We start from the raw sequence: 21,778 nt of genomic DNA, 5'->3' as shown, positions 1-21,778 counted from the left end.
TCTCTACCATGGCAAACAAATTTATGGATGGGGTCCCCCATTGTTAGAATACTGTATCTGATATGGATTTCCACAGCAACCACTCATGGTTAGTTACCATTTTTCTGCTCTAGAAGTCAGCAAGGTCTTTCCTGATCCCTGGTGAACGAAGACCCGGTGGTATCACCCTGTGTCAGCAGTGATATTTCCATAGCTTGATGGTATCCCCCATTATTTGATATAGTGCATTCCTGGCATATTGTCCAGCAGAATCTGCACTACAGCGTTCCACAAAACAAGCAGGAATGTTATGCAGGCTAACCTGATGGTCTTCTGCTCTAGGATGTTAATGTGTAACCTCAGGTTGTCCAGAGACTCATAAACCCTTGTATTTGGAGGTGATTCAGGTGGTCAACCCAACCTTTTCCTGAAGCACCAATAAAACAGGTGTCATTACGAGGAAGGAGCTTGAAAAAGACCCTTCCTCACATTAAAGGGTTGCAGCCACCACGTAAGTTCTCACAGGTCTTGGAACAGGAGAGACACAAATCTGTTCATATGATATTTGGATGGAGGAATACACTGTAATTAGCCAGCATCATAATCACCACAGGCAAAGTCTGGCAAACAATGTCACACATATATACATACATGTGTTCTAGTAATCCCAGACACATGCAAACGATTGTGGAAAGTTTCATCCTTATGTCATGTATGAGTGACTGAAGGAACCTGACTCTATCCTCTAGCAGATATGCTCATGCTGACTAAGTCAAATAGGGCCCCAGTAAATTCTACTGGCCAGGATGATGTGGCATTGTAGTTCATCTGGAATCCTAACTGAGAGACCAGGGAGAGGACTTCCTCCAGGGCTATCTTGGTCTTGCCGAGCCTGTATTCCTGAGAAATCTCCTCTATGGCTCCTAAATAGCACAACAAAGCCTCTTGTTTGGTTTGTAAAAGGTCTTGTGAAAGAGGGACAGGGCAGAGCAATGGGGAAGGGGTAAGGAAAGTCACTTCCAGTTCTCATCTCCCACATCCATCTGTCAGTCATAATGTCTGACCAGGCCCAGTGAAATGGGGCAATACTGCTTCCAAAAGAAGTGCTCCAGAGACTACTCCTGGTGCAGCTCTTGAACAAGCAGTCAAATTTACTAACTGGTGGGTTTAATAGTCTTACTTCTTGTTTATGAGGGCAATTCTGGGCAATTTTTATACTTTGGCAAGTGTGAGTGAGAGATCATTCAAAGAGTAGTATCACTAATAAAACAGCATCCAATTAAAAGAATCTGTATGTTCTTCTCTGGTGATAGAATATAATCACTGCAAAGAATTGATATATCATCTTCATTATATTCTGTAGTCTCCAGAAATTTAGAGAATATTAAAGAAAAAGCAGTCACACCAGACAGGTGTCTTGTGTATAGCTTTTAAACAAGATGAGAGGAAGAAAACACCACCCTATGTAAGTCTGTGCTCACTAATGAATAGAACCTTGTATTACCATATATAGTAGTGATTTGTGCCATCTGTATCTTTAGAGAGCATGTAAATCTCCTTGTGGTACTTTCATGACAGCACTGTAATAAGAGCTGCAGTTACAAAAACAGGAAAGTCACTTCAATGGTGAAAGTAGGTGCCAGTGGAGTTAGCTCCTAATAAATATTCTACTCAGCTTTGTTTGGGTGAGTGACCAAAAGGATAGTAGTGGCAGGAAGTTTATATAAACTGTGTGGAATGGGGGAGGGGAGGGGGGGAATCTGTTAACTACCTGTAGCTGTTCTTCTTTTAAATGTGATACAGACATGTACTCTACATGGGTGTGCATGCCCTGCATACTAGAGCTGAAGAGCTTTACCTAGCAGTACATGCAGGGCGATGCTCATGCCCTGCAGCAACAGCCCCTCCCCTGGCCATATAAGGATAGAGCCACCCCAGCCCTCCTCAGTTCCTTCGCACCAAAAGGCAGAAGTACAGACTACAATGCAGAGGGCAAGTCATGGAATATACACCTGCATCACATCTCAAAGAACAATAGTAATGTCAACACAGAAAACAGAGCTGTACTTTGAATTGATAGGGTTGTTCCCTTCTGGATAATTCATAAATACAGACAATTTATTTATTATTGCAATAGAAATTACTGGAATATAGTCATACTGAAGATAGCGTTGGCATAATTTTTGAAATAAATTTACCTTGAAAGAATATTCTGTTTAAATTACTGGAAATTTTGTATTTAAAATGTCCTATTATGCGTAATATTAGTTGCAAACAAATACAATCAATGGCTGTCATTGGTACACTGGTAAACGCAGACTTTTTAAATGCTTTAGTCCTACCAAAGTAGAAGAACTCTGCTCAGCTAGTTATCCCTGAAAGGATATCACTTCTGTAAAAGCAACAGATTAAAGAGTTATCGGGCTATACGGTCAACTTGCTTAGAAATTTGTGATTAATGTACACAATGAAAATGCGTATTCATATAATTCTGTCACAAAATATTCTTAAAAAAAAAAGGCAAACATTAAACAACTCTCTCATTCCTCAGTTTCACATATTGCTTAAAATCAAGATGATATCCATATCACTTTCTATTTTGCTTCCTTTCATCATTTACTATACTGTATATACAGTACATGCCATTTATTTTATGGAAAGTTAAAAAATGAACATAGAATTATAAAATTGAATTGAGTTCCTAGACAGCGACCCAGGCCACACGAAAGAAATGCTAATGGCAGTTTATCCACTGCAGCAGGTCAGTCACACAGAGAAACGTGCTAGTACTCTCCGCACTCTCCATTTATACCTTCAGGCCGCAAGGAGACTTGCCAAACACAAGTTGACTAGAAACTCCACCTGTGGCCATTATCTTTGGTGTGTGGAAGGTCAGGTTCATGCTACATAGAGAAATATTAGCTGCTGCTAGATATCAGCTACTGCAATGCAAAAACTCTGCTGGTTTTCATTGTCGTTCAGGAGATTTAGTCACAATTATCACATCCCAAAATTTTTTTTTTTTTTTTTTACCACTTCATGTTCCAATAAAAAATTACTTCTACAGGCATGATAACTTGAAGTAAAACTGCTGAATCAACACAGTAAAAATTCTACTATTCTAAACAAATAAATACATGTGAAGGATATAAACAAACTGGATCACAATAAAAAAGGAAAATCTCCCGATCACAGTTTACTATGAAATTTCAATTTATAGGCCTTCTGGCAATGAAACCACATTTAGACCTATGTTCGCTACAACAAACTAAATTACTTTGGCAGTTGCTATAGTTACTGTCAGAGAGCTTCCTCAAGGTCAGCAAAGAAACACCAAAGGCCAGAAGTGTGAAATTCATACAAGATAAGAGATCAGTCATTGTTGGTTATGTGTTATTAGCAAATCTGTGACACAAATGATTTATTAATTTATACAAAATCTACTTTGTACTGTAATAAAGTTCAAATATATATATACTGGCAAGAGCCAAACAGGGTATGCATTTTTTTTTATTTTTACATTCATGTAAAAATAGTCTGGATGAAATAAAATGTTCCTGATCCCTGCAAAGTGCAGAAGGGCTTTCAGAAAGTGCTTGAAATCTGAAGCTTAATTTTACTAATTATTATTTCATCTGTCTTGAAATGAAAAGTGCAACTGCTCTATAGTAAATCAAAATACGGCTTGAAAACTAAGTGTTTGTTATATTAAATGCCACAACCCAGGAGAAGGCATGGGCATGAATGGACCAAAATGAAGTGAGTAATCCTTCAGGAATGAAATGTATAAGCAAAAATCCACCGTTCTGTTTTATTCTCCGTAGTATCATCACCTTAAAAGACATTATCAGCCAGGGGTGGGGTTTTTTTGCAGTTTTTTTTTGTTTGTTTGTTTTTTGTAAACAGCCACCATTTGGGGAGAAAAATTAAACACAGGCCCAAGTTATAACATTTAGATATCTTACTACTTTGATATTGCACGTCAACTAGTTAGATACCCAGCAGTCTCATTTACATCTTCAAAATTTAATGCTGAGTTGATGCTCCTTTTAAAAGCTTGGTCCTACAATTCTTCCATATCCAAAGTCAATTTAGAAATGGAATGGACGAGGAATATTTTAAGAATTTTTGGAAACCAGACATATCGCTAACAGGATGAGTGAACATTTCTGCTCTTTACCAAGCTTGTCTCCCTGTATAGTATATAACTATAACGAACAGCCTGTTGCTGTGACATCTCATGGATGTCTAGCCATCAACTAAAGACCAGCATGGCTAAAACAGAGCTCAATCTTCCCTTCCCAGGCTTCCTTCTCTACCTTCCATCTCAATCTCTATGGACAACAGTACTACCCAGCCTGTCACTCAGACCTGTAACCTAGGCCTCATCTTCCATTCAGACCTCTCTGTAGTCCTCATGCCCAGGCTATAACTAAATCTTGTTGATTCTTTCTGCATAACAATTCTAAGATAAGGCCCTTCCTATCCCTTCATACAGCTCAAACTCTCGTTCAGGATCTCATGTTGCATGCTGATTACTGCAACATCCTTTTCTCTGACTGACAAATATAATCTCGCCCCATTAATGATGCTGCTACAAAGATCTTTCTCCTAGCTCCTTACTTTGACCATGTCCCCCCTCACTTGACAACAGCTGGGCTGCTAGTGCTTGGAGATCATTACCTATCATGCTTACTGACCAATACTGTTTCACAGTTTCCTTGTACACCTACATCTTGTTTGTCTGTATCCTCAAGTTGTTTCTTGTCTTATACTTAGATTGTAAACTCTTAGGGGCAAGGGCAGTCTTTTTATTCTGTGTATGTAGTACAGTGCCTAACACAACGGGGTGCTGGTCCATGACTAGGGCTCCCAAGTAATACTATAATATAAATTACTATTAATATTAACTAGCCTCTCTTTTGTACTGTGTAAATTGGCCAGAGAATGACTTATTCCATGAAAATAGTTGGTAGACTGCTCAAACCATGCTATTACTGCTAAACAATCTTTACAGTTATCCAGGAATACAGTTCCCAAAATAAAAAGAAAATATCACCCTTATCTTTACCACATTCATTGAACGTCATTTTTGGGTGTATTCTAATCTTGAGTAAGAAGTCTAAGAACCTAAAAGGAAAATAAGATCAAACAAACATAAAAAAAGATAATGCATCGGCAACGTAAAGTTTAAGGTAAGATGTAATCACTATCTAGTTGCTATTCCAGTTATAGGTAAAACTAAAACCTTAGCCTAACCTATATTTTAGACAACCTACAAACAAAAATTGCCTAGTACAATGGTTTCCAAACTTTTTTCTCCAAAAGGACCCCTTTGGCAAGTGTCTGCAAGGTTAGACTATGGCCCAGAATTTTAAAAGTATTCTAGAATCAAATTGTATATTAAGAGATTACATTGTATTTTATTCACTAGAATGTAATCATTTAAGGATCTTTAGTACTCAGTTAAGATCTCCTTGTGCCACAAAAACGTGAACGCAATGAGTTATGCAGTAAACTCAAAATACTCAGTTTGCAGACCCTAGTATATATGCTTACATGATACTGAAAAGCGGCTAACGAGGACATTGGGAAGGACTTCAAACATTTGCACAAGCTTTACAGCCAGACTCCTCTGCCCAGTTCTCTTTAAAAAGTGGACTTTTGCCTGTTTGAATTATTTAGCTAAAAACAATCAACATGATTTAGTGTGAATAACTTGACAACATTTTAACGGACATATTTGTTATTCAATGATTTTATTGCATGATGATCGGTAAAATTTCAATCTAAAAAATTGCTGTAGTCATGTGTTACAAAAAAAAAATCTAACATGGCTATATAGTAATAGGTGGTTTCTTAAAGAAACCTTAGGAGAGAGCACTTAGTCTATGGTGAAACTGAAAGTTATTTTCTTCTAAGGGTTCTGAAGAGTCTTGTATAGCTCATCTCAACATTGTAACAAGTAAATTAATCTGATGATAATCAGCAGTGCAGTCAGTCACAAACTAAAGAACTCACGTCAAACCACTTATCTGTCAACACTTATGTGCTCTCTGGTTTCTGGTGTACTTGAAAATATATAAAGGAAACAGGATACGATTTCTAACAAAGTAACTACCTATAGTTCATACAACAATGAATATCAGAGCCCTGTGCAGATACAAAATTTATATCCGTGGATATAGAGTGGATATCAGCGGAGCTGCAGGCCTCTATCAGGAACCTCAGAGGCAAAAGCAACTGCTCGCAGGAGCCAGCGCCAAGACTGGGCAGCTCCTCCGGCATGGCTGTACTGCCCCCAGCCTGCCCATTGGGGCGGGCACCAGGCTCACTGGCAGCTGGTCACGCTCCCAGACAGGAGTCCCTTCCACGCAGTGGTATGAGTCTCCTGTACTTTAAAAATTAACAATCAGAATTTTTTTTTCTACTGTTTTCCTTAAGTGGAAATAAAAAAGGTTATCAAAATTTAATACTAACCCATCAAATACTTTTTAAAGGTGAAAATAAACACATCATTGCATAACACTTGCGCACATGCTTAACTCTGAACACTTCAGTGGTTGACTTCAATAGGACTACTCACATGAATAAACGTAAGCACATTTGTAAGTGTTTGCAGGGTTAAAACCAATAAAACCAATGGGATATCCTCCTGAACCCTATTGTCTTTTTAAAATTAGTGATTTTTAACGACCAAGCTTATTTACATTTTCTTTTTATGTAATTCTTATGGGGGCCAAAAAGCAGCAGCATTCCCTACACCTAAGAAATAGTGAAAATAAGTCTGGGTAAATTCATAAGACTACCTTATCCTTGCAATAGGCATAGAATTAATTTTCAGTTGATAGCTCTCTCCAGTTCAGAAATTCTCCTTGACAAAGTAAATACAACCATAAGTGCCACCTTGCTCAATTAACAAACAAGTGAGCCATCACGATCGCCGGCAGGGTCACCTTCGCCAGCTCGTAACAGCAGCAGATGCAAGCTGTGATCCATGATGCTATCCTCTGGGCAGACACCAGGCCACTCTTCATCCTGTCTGCAACCACACAACAAACAACTGTGTAGACTTACGGAATGGCTTCATTCTATCTATGTAGAAGGCCAGGGCCCATCTGACGTCCAGGGTATGCATCTGTTGTGAGAGGCTTTGGACAAAGGACCAGCAAGTATATGTCTTAACCAGTATGGGAGACAACCTTGGGTAGAAAGGCTGGGTGCAGACTCAGCTGGACCTTGTCTTTATAGAAGATTGTATAAGGTGGCTCTGATGTGAGTGCCCTGATCTCGGACACCCTACGAGCCGAAGTAATAGCGACTAAGACGACCACCTTCCAGGAGAGAAACAGGAAGCCAGGGGCTTGAAGTGGGGACCCAAGAGCCTTGACAGCACAAGACTCAGGTCCCAAGTGGAAACCGGATCCCTGCCATGCAGATAAAGGCACTCCAGGCCTTCCAGGAACCCACTGTCATGGGATGGGCAAAGACTGACCAGCCTTGAAAGGGAATGCCGAAATGGCCACCAGGTGCACCTTGACCTAAGACAGTGACAGGCCCTGGAGCTTAAGGTGCAGCAAATAGTCCAGGATGTCTTGCAGTGGGGCCTCTGCTGCACAGATGTGACGATCCAAGGCCCAAAACGTGAATCCACTCCACTTTGCCACATAGGTAGCTCTGGTGGAGTGTTTCCTGCTGCCCAGCAGGACCTGATGGACATCAACACAACACCATCGTTCATCCCCACTTAGTCAGGCTTAGCTACTTAGCCACTTAGCAACAGCCAGGCTGACAAGTGTAGTGCTGCAAAGTTCAGGTGCAGCAGATTGACGTGGCCCTGGGACAGCAGATCTGGCCGAAGAGGCAGCTGCAGGGGGGTGGCTGCCAACAGACACAGCAGCGTACCAAACCAGTGTTGACAAGGCCACACTGCAGCTATGAGGATGACAGTTGCTTTGTCTTGCTTCACCTTTAGCAGGACCTTGTCGATTAACGGCACTGGTGGGAAGGTGTACATCAGCACTCCTGACAACAGGATCAGGAAGGCGTCAGACAGGGAGCCCTTGTCCCTGCCCTGCAGAGAGCAGAACACATGGCACTTTCTGTTCTACCAGGATGTGAACAGGTCCACCCGGAGAGTTCCCCACGTGTGGAAGATTAGACTGACCACTTCTGGATGGAGCAACCACTCATGGCAAGATGAGAAGGTCCTGCTGAAGCTATCCGCAAGAACGTTCTTGGTTCCGGGCAGATGGGCAGCTACCAGGTGATGGCATGTCGCACACAAGTCCTAGAGGCTGAGCGCTTCCTGACGAAGGGCCGAAGACCTGGTGCTGCCCTGCGGGTTGACGTACTACATCGCAGCAGTATTGTCCATCAGGACTTGCACCATCTTGCCTTTCCACCACCAGTCCAAAGACAGTAGGACATGGCTCGGGACCAGGAGCACTCAGCCTAGGGGGTTCCTGCTGGGAATTTAAACCAAGGCTAGTCACATTTGCAGAGGCCTCAGATGAAGCCGGGCATGGCTGACCACGTACATGCACGCGGTCATGTGGCCCATCAGTCGCAAACATGTGTGGGCTGTGGTAAGTTGGTGGCTTTTTCTGTGGGAGATCAAGTCCGCCATGGCCTGAAGCCACGCTTCCGGAAAGAAGGTCCTGGCCCGCGTGGAGTTGAGAACCGCTCCAATAAACTAGAGTTGGACTGGCGTTAACAGACTTTTCTGTGTTTAACAACAGGCTCAGGTTGATGCAGGTAGAACACACCGGATTGAAGCTTCTTTGCACCTGCCCTGGACACTTGCCCTTGATGAGCCAGTCACTGAGGTACGGGAACAGGTGGACCCTCTGCTGTCTGAGGTAAGCCGCCACTGGCGCCATGCACCTGGTGAACATCCTTGGGGACGAAGATAGGCCAAAAGGGAGTGCCATGAACTGGAAATGGTGTCCTCCCGCTATGAAACTGAGGAAGCGCCTGGGCACCAGGAATATGGAGACATGCAAATAAGCATCCTTCAAGTTGAAAGAGGCGTACCTGTCTCCCGGATCCAGGAAAGGGATAATGGAGACCAGGGAAACCATGCGGAACTTCAACTTGTTGAGGCAATGCAAGTCCAAGATGGGTCTTAGGACCGCTTTGGCCTTTGGGATTAGGAAATAACGGGAGTACAGAATCCTCTTCCAGGCATGCCCCAAGGAACCTCCCCCACCGCCCCCAGGCACAGGGGCTTTTCAGCCTCCTGAATGAGGAGTTGCTTGTGAGAAGGGTCCCTGAAGAGGGACAGGGAAGAGGGGGAGTGGGAGGGAGGAGCAGCCGTGCATTGCAGGGTATAGCCCCGGAATACTCTATCCAGGACCCAGTGGTACGAGGTTACCCTTAACCGAGCCAAATGGAAAGGGCTGAGACAGTCCAGGAAAAGGCAAGAAGGATCTGGGGAAATTACTGGGGAATTGCTCTTGAGTGCACCCTTAAAATGCACGCTTCTAGCCCCCAAGGTGTTTGGCAGGCCCAGGCTGCGCAGATGAGAGGGATGAAGAAGTGCGATGCCAGCTGAAGCTATTGTCCCTTCTTCTTGAGGCACTCTGGCAGGGCTGCCAAGGCCTTGGTGGTGGGGGCAGCTGGAAGAGCTTCCAAGCAGACTGTGGCATATGTATGCCCAATGAGCGAAGGGTGGCATTGCTATCCTTCACGCCATGCAATCTGGCATCTGTCTGCTCCGAGAGAAGACCCACCCCATCAAAAGGAAGGTCTTGGCTTGCGGTCTGCATGTCCTGCGAGAGGCCTGCTACCTGGAGCCAGGAGCTATGCCTCATAACTAAGGATCCGTCTTTGTCATGGAGGTCACGGATTCTGTGACTTTCCATGACTTCTGCAGCAGCCCCACGTGGCTAGCCCAGGAGCCACCTAAGTAGCTCGGGCAGCCCCCGGGGCAGTCACACTGGCTGCTGCTGGGTCAGTCTCAGAGCCCCCCAGCAGCCGCAGGAGTTGGGGAGGGGGTCTGAGGGCCTCGGCTTACCGGGGAGGGCTCCTCTCCCTCAGCTCCCCGAGCTCCACATGCTGCCTCTGCTGGCAACCAGGTACTGCCCCTGCAGCTCCCATTGGCCATGGTTTCCAGCCAATGGGAGCTGCAGAACCAGGGCTCGGGTGGGGTGGAGCGGAGGCAGCACGTGGAGCTAGGGCCACTGCTTTCCAGGAGCTGGGTAAGGAGCCTGCCCAGCCCCCAGCACCCCCCCCCCCGTGCCCCTCTGGGCCACTACACTCCCCTCCCCAGCACCTGTGGCACCCTGAGCGCCCCCCCCCCCCCCAGTGTTAGTCAGGGGTATTATTAGTAAAAGTCATGAACAGGTCACGGGCCTTGAATTTTTGTTTAATGCCCATGACCTGTCCATGGACTTTTACTAAAAATACCTGTGACTAAAATGTAGTCTTACTCATGACCACAGAAGACGCGACTGCCCAAGCCACACAGTCCACCTCATCCCAGGCCATTTGCAGAGAACACCTGGCTGCCGCTGTGCCCTCCTCCACCAAGATGCTGAATTTCTGGGCTAATCCCTGTGGCAAAGACTCCAGGAACTTGCATAGTTGAAACTGTACCTGCCCAAGAGGGCTTGGTGGTTTGTCACCTGGAATTGCAGGTTGGCAATCAACTAAGTCTTTCTCCCAAAGAGATGCAGTCTTTTGGCCTCTTTATTCTTGGGGGTACAGGAGAAATGGAGTTGCTTATCTTTTTCACTGGCAGCAGAGACGACCAACGAGCCCAGGGGAGGGTGGGTATACAGATACTCTTACCCTTTGGCCAGAACAAGCATTTTTTCCTCTGTCCTGTTGGAAGTGGGAGGGATGGACGAGAGGGTGTGCCATAGGGCTTTGGCGAACTTGAAGACCCCTACATGGGATGGCAAAGCAACGCGGGCAGGGGTAGAAACTGAGAGGAGTCCCTCTGCTCTGCCATTTCCTCCACTTCCAAGCCCAGATTTTCTGCCACTCTTTGGAGCAGAGCCTGATGCTCCCTGAAGTCATAGAATCATAGAATATCAGGGTTGGAAGGGACCTCAGGAGGTCATCTAGTCCAACCCCCTGCTCAAAGCAGGACCTATCCCCCATTAAATCATCCCAGCCAGGGCTTTGTCAAGCCTGACCTTAAAAACTTCTAAGGAAGGAGATTCCACCACCTCCCTAGGTAACGCATTCCAGTGTTTCACCACCCTCCTAGTGAAAAAGTTTTTCCTAATATCCAACCTAAATCTCCCCCACTGCAACTTGAGACCATTACTCCTTGTCCTGTCATCCGCTACCACTGAGAATAGTCTAGATCCATCCTCTTTGGAACCACCTTTCAAGGTAGTTGAAAGCAGCTATCAAATCTCCCCTCATTCTTCTCTTCTGTAGACTAAACAATCCCAGTTCCCTCAGCCTCTCCTCGTAAGTCATGTGTTCCAGTCCCCTAATCATTTTTGTTGCCCTCCGCTGGACTCTCCCCAATTTCTCCACATCCTTCTTGTAGTGTGGGCCCCAAAACTGGACACAGTACTCCAGATGAGGCCTCACCAATGCTGAATAGAGGGGAACGATCACGTCCCTCAATCTGCAGGCAATGCCCCTACTTATACAGCCCAAAATGCCATTGGCCTTCTCGGCTACAAGGGCACACTGTTGACCCATATCCAGCTTCTCGTCCACTGTAACCCCTAGGTCCTTCTCTGCAGAACTTCTGCCTAGCCATTCGGTCCCTAGTCTGTAGCGGTGCATTGGATTCTTCTGTCCTAAGTGCAGGACTCTGCACTTGTCCTTGTTGAACCTCATCAGATTTCTTTTGGCTCAATCCTCTAATTTGTCTAGGTCTCTATCCTATCCCTACCCTCCAGTGTATCTACCACTCCTCCCAGTTTAGTGTCGTCTGCAAACTTGCTGAGGGTGCAATCCACACCATCCTCCAGATCATTAATGAAGTTATTGAACAAAACCGGCCCCAGGACCAACCCTTGGAGCACTCCGTTTGATACTGGCTGCCAACTAGACATGGAGCCATTGATCACTACCCGTTGAGCCCGACGATCTAGCCGATTATCTACCCACCTTATAGTGCATTCATCCCGCCCATACTTCAACTTGCCGACAAGAATACTGTGGGAGACAGTGTCAAAAGCTTTGCTAAAGTCAAGGAACACCACGTCCACTGCTTTCCCTTCATCCACAGAACCAGTTATCTCGTCATAGAAGGCAAATAGTTTTGTCAGGCACGACTTGCCCTTGGTGAATCCATGCTGACTGTTCCTGATCACTTTCCTCTCATCTAAGTGCTTCAGAATTGATTCATCTGGTGGTCTGGCTCTTGAAAGACCGGAGACTCCCTTGTCCAAGGACAAGGATGACTGGGTTACCGGAGGAGGTTCCGGAGCTTCAGCCACCACCAGGGAGGGGAGATTTAGGGCTGGGTTCTGTTTCCTCTATCCCAACCTCCGAGCGATCTGCATGCACTGAGCCCAGTGCTGTTAATGCACCCGATGCCGCCTGCTGTTGCTCTGAGGCAGCAGCCGATTGCTGGGAAGGGGGCATTGCCATGACTGTCATTCACCATGAACCCCAATAAGGCCACTTGCTTTGATGCCACTGCTGCACCGTCACAGTCGATGTGGTGTCAGGGCTCCAATCGCACTTGTGGGACCTGGGCAAGTGGCTAAACCGGCCCTCTGTGCTGGAGGAGTCCCCTTCCGGTGACCACAGAGGAGCCGTCAATGACTGGGTGTGCCTGCTAACGGTTGCAGTCGGAAACGGTGATCGGAGCAGGATGAGCAGTGTTGGTACTGGGGCGAATGGTACTGGCGCCCAGGAGTCCAGAGCCTGAATGGAGATTGTTCTCATGTGGTAAGCAATGGGGATCTTCGACAGGAAGCCGACCAGTAGGCGGGCGAGCGGTGCTAGTAATATGGAGACCAGACGTTGATCTCTAGGTGAATCGCCTGAGTGGCGGTGACCACAATTGCAGTGCCAGTGACCGGGGTGAGCCCCAGATGATCAGGGCTGTGGATTTGGGGAACTGCGTCACTTGGGTGGGGAGTGCCGTCTTTTTATCAGAGGATCGTCAGCTATCTCCCCCAGGAGTCACGGCGGCTGGCTTGCCTTCCTGGGGAGCCTTTGCCGCATCCTGCTACCTCAAGGGCACCGATGGAGGCCTCTACTCTCTCCGGGCCGGGGAGGCCTGGGAAGGTGCCAGCAAGGGTTTCGGTCCCATACCACTCCTTTGAGTCGGTGACAGACCTTTTGAGGGGCTCAGAGCCCCAACAGCAGAGGCTCGCATTCGCAGCTCCGGAGTGGCTGGACGGGCTGAACTAGGTCCCTTGCCCGAAGACCCTTGGGCCTTTTTGCCCAGTGCTGGGGAGCTGTGCTTCTGCGCCGCCTTCTTAGGCGCCAGAGATGTTGATCGGTGCCAGGCAGAGCCCAGTGCTGGTGGTGCACAACACACCGATGCTGAGGTGCTCGCCGATTCTTGGTGGGAGGGCTCGAACATCGGGTGAAGGGCCGACTCCATTAGAAGGGCTCAGAGTTCGATATCCTGCTCCTTCTGAGTTTGTGGCCGAAAGTTTTTACAAACTCTTCTCTTTGGTGGGTGATTCGTCCAAGTACTTGAGACAACAGCCATGGAGACCGCTAACAGGCATAGGCCTATTACAGTCGGTGCAGTGCTTGAACCCGGGGGACTGGGTCATGCCCCACCTGGGGCAAAGTCCCACTGGGGACTCTAACTACGACAATAACTATCGAGAACAATTAAAACTATGTACAAAGCCCTAAGGCTGAATGGCTCTTAACAAGGTGAGAAAATCGCAAGGCAAGGGAGAGAGGCGCTCCAACTAACCACCGCGGGTGGTAAGAAGGAACTGAGAGGGCAAAGGGCCAGCAGTGCTTGATATACCATGGCATGCATGAGGCATGCGTGCGGCACTCCAGAGGACACCACAGCCAACCCTATGGATACCACTAAGGCAAAAGTCTGTCATCTCTTGGGCTCAGGGGCATTTACACCTAAGGATTAGACAGTTGCCTGGGAGTCTTTAAATTAATCTAACTTATTTTTGTCCAAGACTAAAAAAAAACACCATGAAAAGGTGGTCCTCTATAGTCTGTTTTACGTCGGGTGCTATATCAGAATTATATAGCCATGACTTTTTTCATTATTATTATAACACAGGCCATAATACTGGAGGAACAATCCACCACATCCAGTGCAGACCAAAAGACTTTTTGCTGGCCATATGGCCCTCTACCATTAAGCCTTGAAGTCTTCCACTGTGTCTTCAGGAAGTTTCTCTGATTATTTTGACAAAGCTTCCCAGCACTTGCAGATTAGCTACAAAATCTGGAGACAGAAAGTGGAATACATTTTTCTGCCCAAGATGTCCAGTCATTTGGGCTCTCTTTGGGGGCAGACTTGTTTCTCCCCTGCCTCAATGTCTTGTTGGCAACCATAACCACCAGGGACTTCAGACCCAAATGAGAATAAAAACACACTAATCCACATGCAGGGACATGGGAGTGCTTGTCTGCGTGAGCGAACAAAGCTGGTGTGTTCAACAGGACCTTTTCTGGTTCCAAAAGGACCTCACTAATTAAAAGGGCTACTCTTCCTGGGATTGCCCCCTGAAGGCTATCCAGTAGCTTATAGGTATTCTTGTGCAGTAGCTCAGCTCATCACCAAGGTCCAGCGACTTTTTGAATGAGGTGGAGACCACAACCTGGCAGATTGTGTAATCCCTGGGGAGTCCCTCAGAGACCAACAGAGAAGGGAGTAGGGCACAGGGAGACAAAAGGTGTCAGGCCATGCTGATCTGTTCTTACAATATGATCAGTACTAATCACAGTACTGACGGTCCCCATCCAGAGTAGTCTGGATGACTTACTGGACCTAGTGCACCTAGCTGGGGATGGTGAGGAGCTAGACAGCCCTCATCTTGAAGGGGGCCTCGGAATTTTGAGTCAGCCTAGGTGGTGCGCAACCTGGTGGAGCTACTGGATGATCCGATTTGTCTCGCACCCAGCAGGATAGAGACAAGTCAGTACTGACTATGCACGGTGATCTGTGCCCAAACAGTCCATGAGACATAAAAGGTCTCACATCCAAATAAGGTACCACAAACAAGCTTCATAGTCAATGCTGAGGAATAAACTGTAACAATTCCCTGGTACCAAAGCAATAAGCACCAAAGTTTAGAGCATCCACGCCAGAATGGAAGTGTGTCCCAGTACTGAGGAGCGAGGCTGCACAGCGGACTGTGCTGAGGTGGAGCCCTTAAATTGTCTCTTAGCCCATACTAAGGTCAGTGACTGCCTAGGTGCCAAAGTGGTCAATTGACCAGGAGCAACAGGTGGCACCAAGGGACCAGTAAACTCTCGTACTAAGGGCAAACTGGGGTCAGACAGGTACAGCAGGTCCCTTGCCACCATGTATGCCTACGGGTTGATATGTAGAGAGATTAACGTCACTGAAACAATGTCTGTCAGTACTGGACTCGAAGGCAGTTGCATGGACTGTTCCACAGTATAGTACCTGGATCTTCTCACCTGAGCACCGGGGAGACAGAGGTGGATGGTTCAGCTCTACCTTAGGTACGTAGTGAGTCACAATGTTGTAGGAAAGCCCTTTTCAAGGATAACAATGAACCTCTCTTGGAGCTAGAATGGCCTCAGTCAGTCTTATGGATCCCCTTGAGAGGAACATCAGAGGAGGATTGGCCTCTCCTTCTTGGAAAGGAATCAGAGTCCAGAGGCCTGAGTGAAGCTGTGGAAGGGGGCAGTGGTTGAATGAGTGCTAACAAGACGATTGGGAGCTAGGACCGCTGCCGAGGCAGGCCTCATCGTTTGCTCCATAAGGTGCTATTTGAGGTGCAAATCCCTGGAAATCTGCATATGCTTGCCGAAGGATAGGCAGATGCACATCTCTCTTTAGTGTCCCCCTCACCAAGGCACAACATAAAAAAAGTGTGGGAGGGGTGGGGGGGTCCGCGGTACTATTGGGAAAAGAAGCCCCATGTGATAGATAGTGCTTGAAGCTTAGAAAGTGCTGCGTACCCTTGGTGCCCAGCACCACCAACTAAGAAAGAATAAAAACAGAACAAAAATTAAATTTTAAAGGAAAACTGAAGTACAGGGTAGTAATTGCCAACTGTTTACAGAGCAATAGATGCTGACTAGGTGACTGTCCAAAAAGGGCAGAGGAAAATGCTACAGGGCATTCTAACTCAGACTGTGGGTGGAAGAAGGAACTGAAGGGGGTCAGGATAGCAGCACCCTTACATGATCTCAGGAGGGACCACAAAGATATTAAAGATCCTGGTGGTTTTTTTTTCTTCAAAATGACAGCCCTATTTGAACTCTAAATACTTGTTTATTTCCATACTATCAAAATACAGTAGGGCTGTCAATTGCAGTTAACTCATGCAATTAACTCAAAAAAATTAATGGCGATTAGACGCACTTCTAACAATAGAATGCCAATTGAAATTTAATAAATATTTTTGGATGTTTTTCTATATTTTCAATATTGATTTCAATTACAGAGAATACAAAATGTACAGTGCTCACTTTATATTATTTTTATTACAAATATATGCACCGTAAAAATGATAAACAAAAGAAATAGTAGTTTTCAATTCACCTCATAAAAGTACTGAAGTGCAATCTCTTTATCGTGAAAGTGAAACTTACAAAGGCAGATTTTTTTTTGGTTACATAACTGCACTCAAAAACAACACAGTGTAAAACTTTAAAGTCTACAAGTCCACTCAGTCCTACTTCTTATTCTGTCAATCGGTATGATAAACAAGTTTGTTTACATTGACAGGAGATACTGCTGCCTGCTTCTTTTCTACAGTGTCACCTGAAAGTGAGAACAGGCTTTTGCATGGCACTTTTGTAGTCAGAGTTGCAAGGTATTTACATGCCAGATATGCTAAACATTCGTATGCCCCTTCCATGCTTTGGCCACCATTCCAAAGGACATGCTTCCATGCTGATGAAGCTTGTTAAAAAAATGTGTCAATTAAATTTGTGACTGTACTCCTTCGGGGAAGAATTGTATGTCTCCTGCTCTGTTTTACCTGCATTCTGCATATAATTTCATGTTAGCTTAGCAGTCTTGGATGATGACCCAGCACATTTTCGTTTTAAGAACACTTTCATAGCAGATTTGACAAAACGCAAAGAAGGTACCGATGTGAGATTTCTAAAAATAGCTACAGCACCCAACCCAAGGTTTAAGAATCTGAAGTGCCGTCCAAAAATCTGAGAGGGACAAGGTGTGCAGCATGCTTTGAGAAGTCTTAAAAGAGCAACACACTGATGCGGAAACTACAGAACCCAAACCACCAAAAAAGAAAATTAATCTTCTGCTGGTGGCATCTGACTCAGACGATGAAAATGAACATGCATCAGTCCACACTACTTCGGATTGTTATCAAGCAGAACCCATCATCAGCATGGAAGCATGTCCTCTGGAATGGTGGTTGAAGCATGAAGGGATATATGAATCTTCAGAGCATTTGGCATGTAAATATCTTGCAACGCCAGCTACAACAGTGCCATACTAACGCCTGTTCTTACTTTCAGGTGACATTGTAAACAAGAAGCGGGCAGCATTATCTCCTGAAAATTGTAACCAACCTTGTTTGTCTGCGTGATTGGCTGACCAAGAAGTAGGACGAGTGGACTTGTAGGCACTAAAGTTTTACATTGTTTTATTTTTGAATGCAGGGTTTTTTTGGACATAATTCTACATTTGTAAGTTCAACTTTCATGATAAAGAGATTGCACTACAGAACTTGTATGAGGTGAATTAAAAAAATACAATTTTTTTGTTTACAGTGCAAATACTTGTAATCAAAAAATATAAAGCGAGCACTGTACACTTTGTAATTCTGTGTTGTAACTGAAATTAATATATTTGAAAATGTAATAAACATCCAAAAATATTTAAAATGATTAACACAGCAATTAATCGCTCAACAGCCCTAAAATATAGCCTGTACTATCAACTGATATTTTCACTTCCTTTCCCCAAAAAATACTGCGTAATATTGGGATCAAATATTCAAAAAGTAGAGGTCTGATGTCAGTGCAAAAACAGCTATGCAGAAAAGTACACCTCCACTGGCACATCTTGTTATTTCTACTGTGCGTACAAAGAAGATAAATGTACGTGCAAATTACTAGTTAGCTACCCACCTAATCTTTTTGGACGTGTAATTATTCAATTTGTATACACAACAGTAGCCCACAGTCCTGAGCATCTTAATTTTAAAATTCTAGCCAAGAATACCACATTTTTCCTAAGAGATGGATGAAGTCATCCTATATAGAGATTCTATGAAATACTCTGGAATAATTCTGGATCAACTATATTTATAGTGGTATTGTTATTACCACTATCACTTGTTTTTTGATTGACAATTCCTGTGCACTTTTAGATGGAATCCAAGCACTTGTTGTCAGGAATGTTCTGTCTGTTAGAAATTAAAGAAATGAAGAAGTAAAGAAAATGCCATTAATTCAGTTACCTGTCTAATATAAGATAGTTCTCGAAAAGCATTTCCACAAAGGACATCACACTTAGCTTTCAAGACGGTAACTAAGTAAAGATTTCCTAAAGAATCTTAATATATAAGTGAGAAGAAGTTGTGCTGCCCTCAAAATATTCAAAACAGAAAAGAGTAAGAAGAACTAAATTAATTTTATGGACTACTGTTACAAATACGAATTGGCAATGATACAACATAAATCCCCAAAGAAGGGTAACTTGTAGATGGAAACAAACACTTGAAATATTGGGAAAAAACACCACAAATCAAAAGCAAATAAACAAAAAGCCCACAAATACATCTCATATTTATTATACAAGGACCGTCACTCACTGAAATTATGTATTGTATTAAGCACAGACTCAATACTTGTTTGGAGAAGTGTCTAAAAGAATAATACCCACTCAACAATTCATTAAATAATAGGGATTGAAAGTAAGTAGCCCACTTGTTTTCTTAGAGATATGGCCATTTTAATAGTCTTATGGGATTCCTGAAGAGTGGGTCTGGGTCTATGGAATAAATGGATATGGAGATCATGTGGGGGAAGGTTGTAAAGACATTCAGCCCCTGGAAATTATCACCACCACCAAGCTGGAAGCAAGCTGCTGAATAAGGCATTCTGTAGAAGAACAACTTCTGCTTTAAATGCCACCTGAAGAAGTCATTAAGCAAGTGATTGTTCACTCTGCTAAAGAGGGAATATTAGCTGGGTTTATAAAGTCATAGGACTAGTTATTTTACTCTATTGATCACGTGTTGCTGTGGCATTGTCTAAAAATCCTATGGCGACTGTTTCCAGAAAAAAAAATGCAAGTTTCCACGCTCTGCTCAACCAACTCACCACAGACCTTAACTGCATGACAGCTGGGAGTGGATACAAGAAATCCTCTGGATTGCTGTAGGAGGATTCGCCTTTCCTCATAAAACTGAGGCCTCATCCTACTCCTGTGGATGGCAAAACAAGCAGAACTGCTCTATTCAGGGCTGAAAATACGGAAGAACAATTAGTGCATTTTTTGGCCTTGTACTTGCTCTCTACTCTTTCTGTCATCTTACTGCTGGAAATAATGTGGGGAAGAGAGAGAACTCCTGCTTCAAAGACGACTGCTAAATTAAGAGCTTGTCTACACAGCAAGGCAAAACATGCCAGAGGTATGTGATCCGAGGAGGTCTGCATCAACAACTTCTCTGGCAGGAAGAGTTTCAGTTTCATCTCTCTCACATTCCAGGTACGCTTGGAAAAGGAATAATGCATAATGTGTTCTTCCACAAGGCAAATGAAACACTAAGAGTGCCCATCATTTACAGGCATAGTGGAGTCACACAAGTAACAGCTGTTGTAGATTGGTAACTCAGCCTCTGCTATGATCCTAGAACCCTTATACAGAGGGCTGTCAAAGCTAAATGATACTTAATTGACCTAAACAACTATTTTTAAAAAAATATATATGCCAACATGCAAAAGGAAATTTAGTTTATGAACTAAAACTAACTAATCAACTAGTCCTAAAATCTAAAGTGAAAGGCACAGTGTGCAAGAAAAGTGGATACTGCCAAGGGTTGCAATTTCCAGCAATGGGTAGTAAGAAGGACCTATAGGGTTGCTGGGACTACTCCGCCCTTTATGTTCTCGGTGGAGGGCATGAGACCATCCAGGGCACCGGTGTGGCCCTAATGAACGCTGCTACCCAAAAATAATCAGATCACACACACACATGTAATCCATGTGCACCAAAAGCAGAATCTATGTGGACAATCACTTGAAGCACTATAATTGAGAACTATACAGAGAATATAGTTAGCATCAAACTAGATTTTGGCCATGTCTACAAATCATAGATTTCTGCCCATTAAGTTATAGTTCAGCAGAAGATACTGAAGGTAATAACCTTTTATCTCCTAATAAAATGGACAAGAAAGTAAGTTATTTGACTGTCTTGGTTAGCACATCCAAGAGGGGAAGATTTTGAAACAGATAGATAATACTTCAAATTTAAGATCAAGGATATTTACATTAAATAGGCATACTATGAAGGACTATTGAAACAGAGAAATTTCTATATCCAGATTAAAATATGTAACTTTGATTCACATGAAGAGTCCTGTGTTGAGAAAATTGTTCTAAATGTATTCCAAAGGCTTTACAGCCTTCATTGCTAAATGCTGAAGCAGACTTGTTAGCAAAAATACTCTAGGGTGAAGGAAAGGATGCTTATCTGCCCAAAATTCACCATGAAGTCAACATAGAACTCAGATATCCTCAATTATAGCACTAAGAGAAAATGACAGAGGGGGGAAAAAGGCAATCTCATTGCGTACCTCAAAATTCTGTACTACAGACTTGAAGTAAATTCAGCCTCTGAAGAGCTGTCCTCAAGCACCTTGTATAAGACTCAGTGAAATAGCTGAATTTGTCTATATAGAAATCTCAAAGAATTTGTTTTCTTCCATTCCACCATTAACCTACGAACCATCTGGCCCCAAACATTCTACTAGCAGACTGAGAAGTCTGTCTAGAGTGCCAAAGATAACTGTCACCCATTAGGATCTGGAAATTCCCAAAGGGCCTGAAAAAAATATCCACTGAAAATAGATGCTTCAGCCTTGGTAGTATTGAAGGAAAACATGTTACTAGTCTGATCCAATGGGATCACAGATAACAGATCACGCAATAAGATTAGCCCTGGCAATTCAATCAACCAATAGAAAAAAACCCCACAAACAAAAAAAACATGGCAGGAGGGGCACAAGAGAAGACAACCACATTCTAAATGCATTGATCCTAAAAAGTTTCCATCTGCTAAAAAATTCAAGTAATTCCAGGATCCAGACAGATACAGAGGTAAAACGGAAAGTTAAATTTTTAATCTAATGAAATGTAATGGCCAAAACTGAAAGCTCTGATTTTTTTTTTTCCTGCATCCTGCATGCTTTCAAAACTGGTCAATATAATCTTACCCCAGAAGAATTTTGGCATGAACTTCTTTGTTAGTCCTTGAGATTTCCCTCAGAGAGGTAATTTCTGCATCAAACCAGAATCCTCTCTCTTCTGGAGTCTCTACATTGTAGTTAACCATCACCATATCACCCACATTGAGTTCACTCCACTTCAAAATGGTTCTTGCTCGTGGTCGAAGATTATTGGCACCCATTTCTACTATACCATTCTCTGGATACCTTGGGGGGGAAAAAAGTTACAAATTAGTACTTCCACTATTATA

The 21,778-nt window shown here is 44.0% G+C and overlaps 1 protein-coding gene across 2 annotated transcripts in view; it reads right to left on the bottom strand.

Annotated features, from left to right (window-relative positions):
* UHRF2 (ubiquitin like with PHD and ring finger domains 2) overlaps positions 1 to 21,778 on the bottom strand; it is a 172,660-nt gene that overhangs the window by 81,774 nt on the left and 69,108 nt on the right. The window contains exon 4 of one of the 2 annotated variants that reach the window (XM_074953331.1): positions 21,516 to 21,734. The exons of the other annotated variant lie outside the window; for it this stretch is intronic. Coding sequence (XP_074809432.1) covers positions 21,516 to 21,734 — 219 coding nt within the window. The remainder of the gene's footprint in view (positions 1 to 21,515; positions 21,735 to 21,778) is intronic. 2 annotated transcript variants of the gene reach the window in all.

This window comes from Natator depressus, chromosome 5 (assembly GCF_965152275.1).
Source record: "Natator depressus isolate rNatDep1 chromosome 5, rNatDep2.hap1, whole genome shotgun sequence".
NCBI classification, from domain to species: Eukaryota; Metazoa; Chordata; order Testudines; family Cheloniidae; genus Natator; species Natator depressus.
The sequence above is the reverse complement of the archived record's forward strand: the minus strand, read 5'-3'. Positions and strand labels throughout refer to the sequence as shown.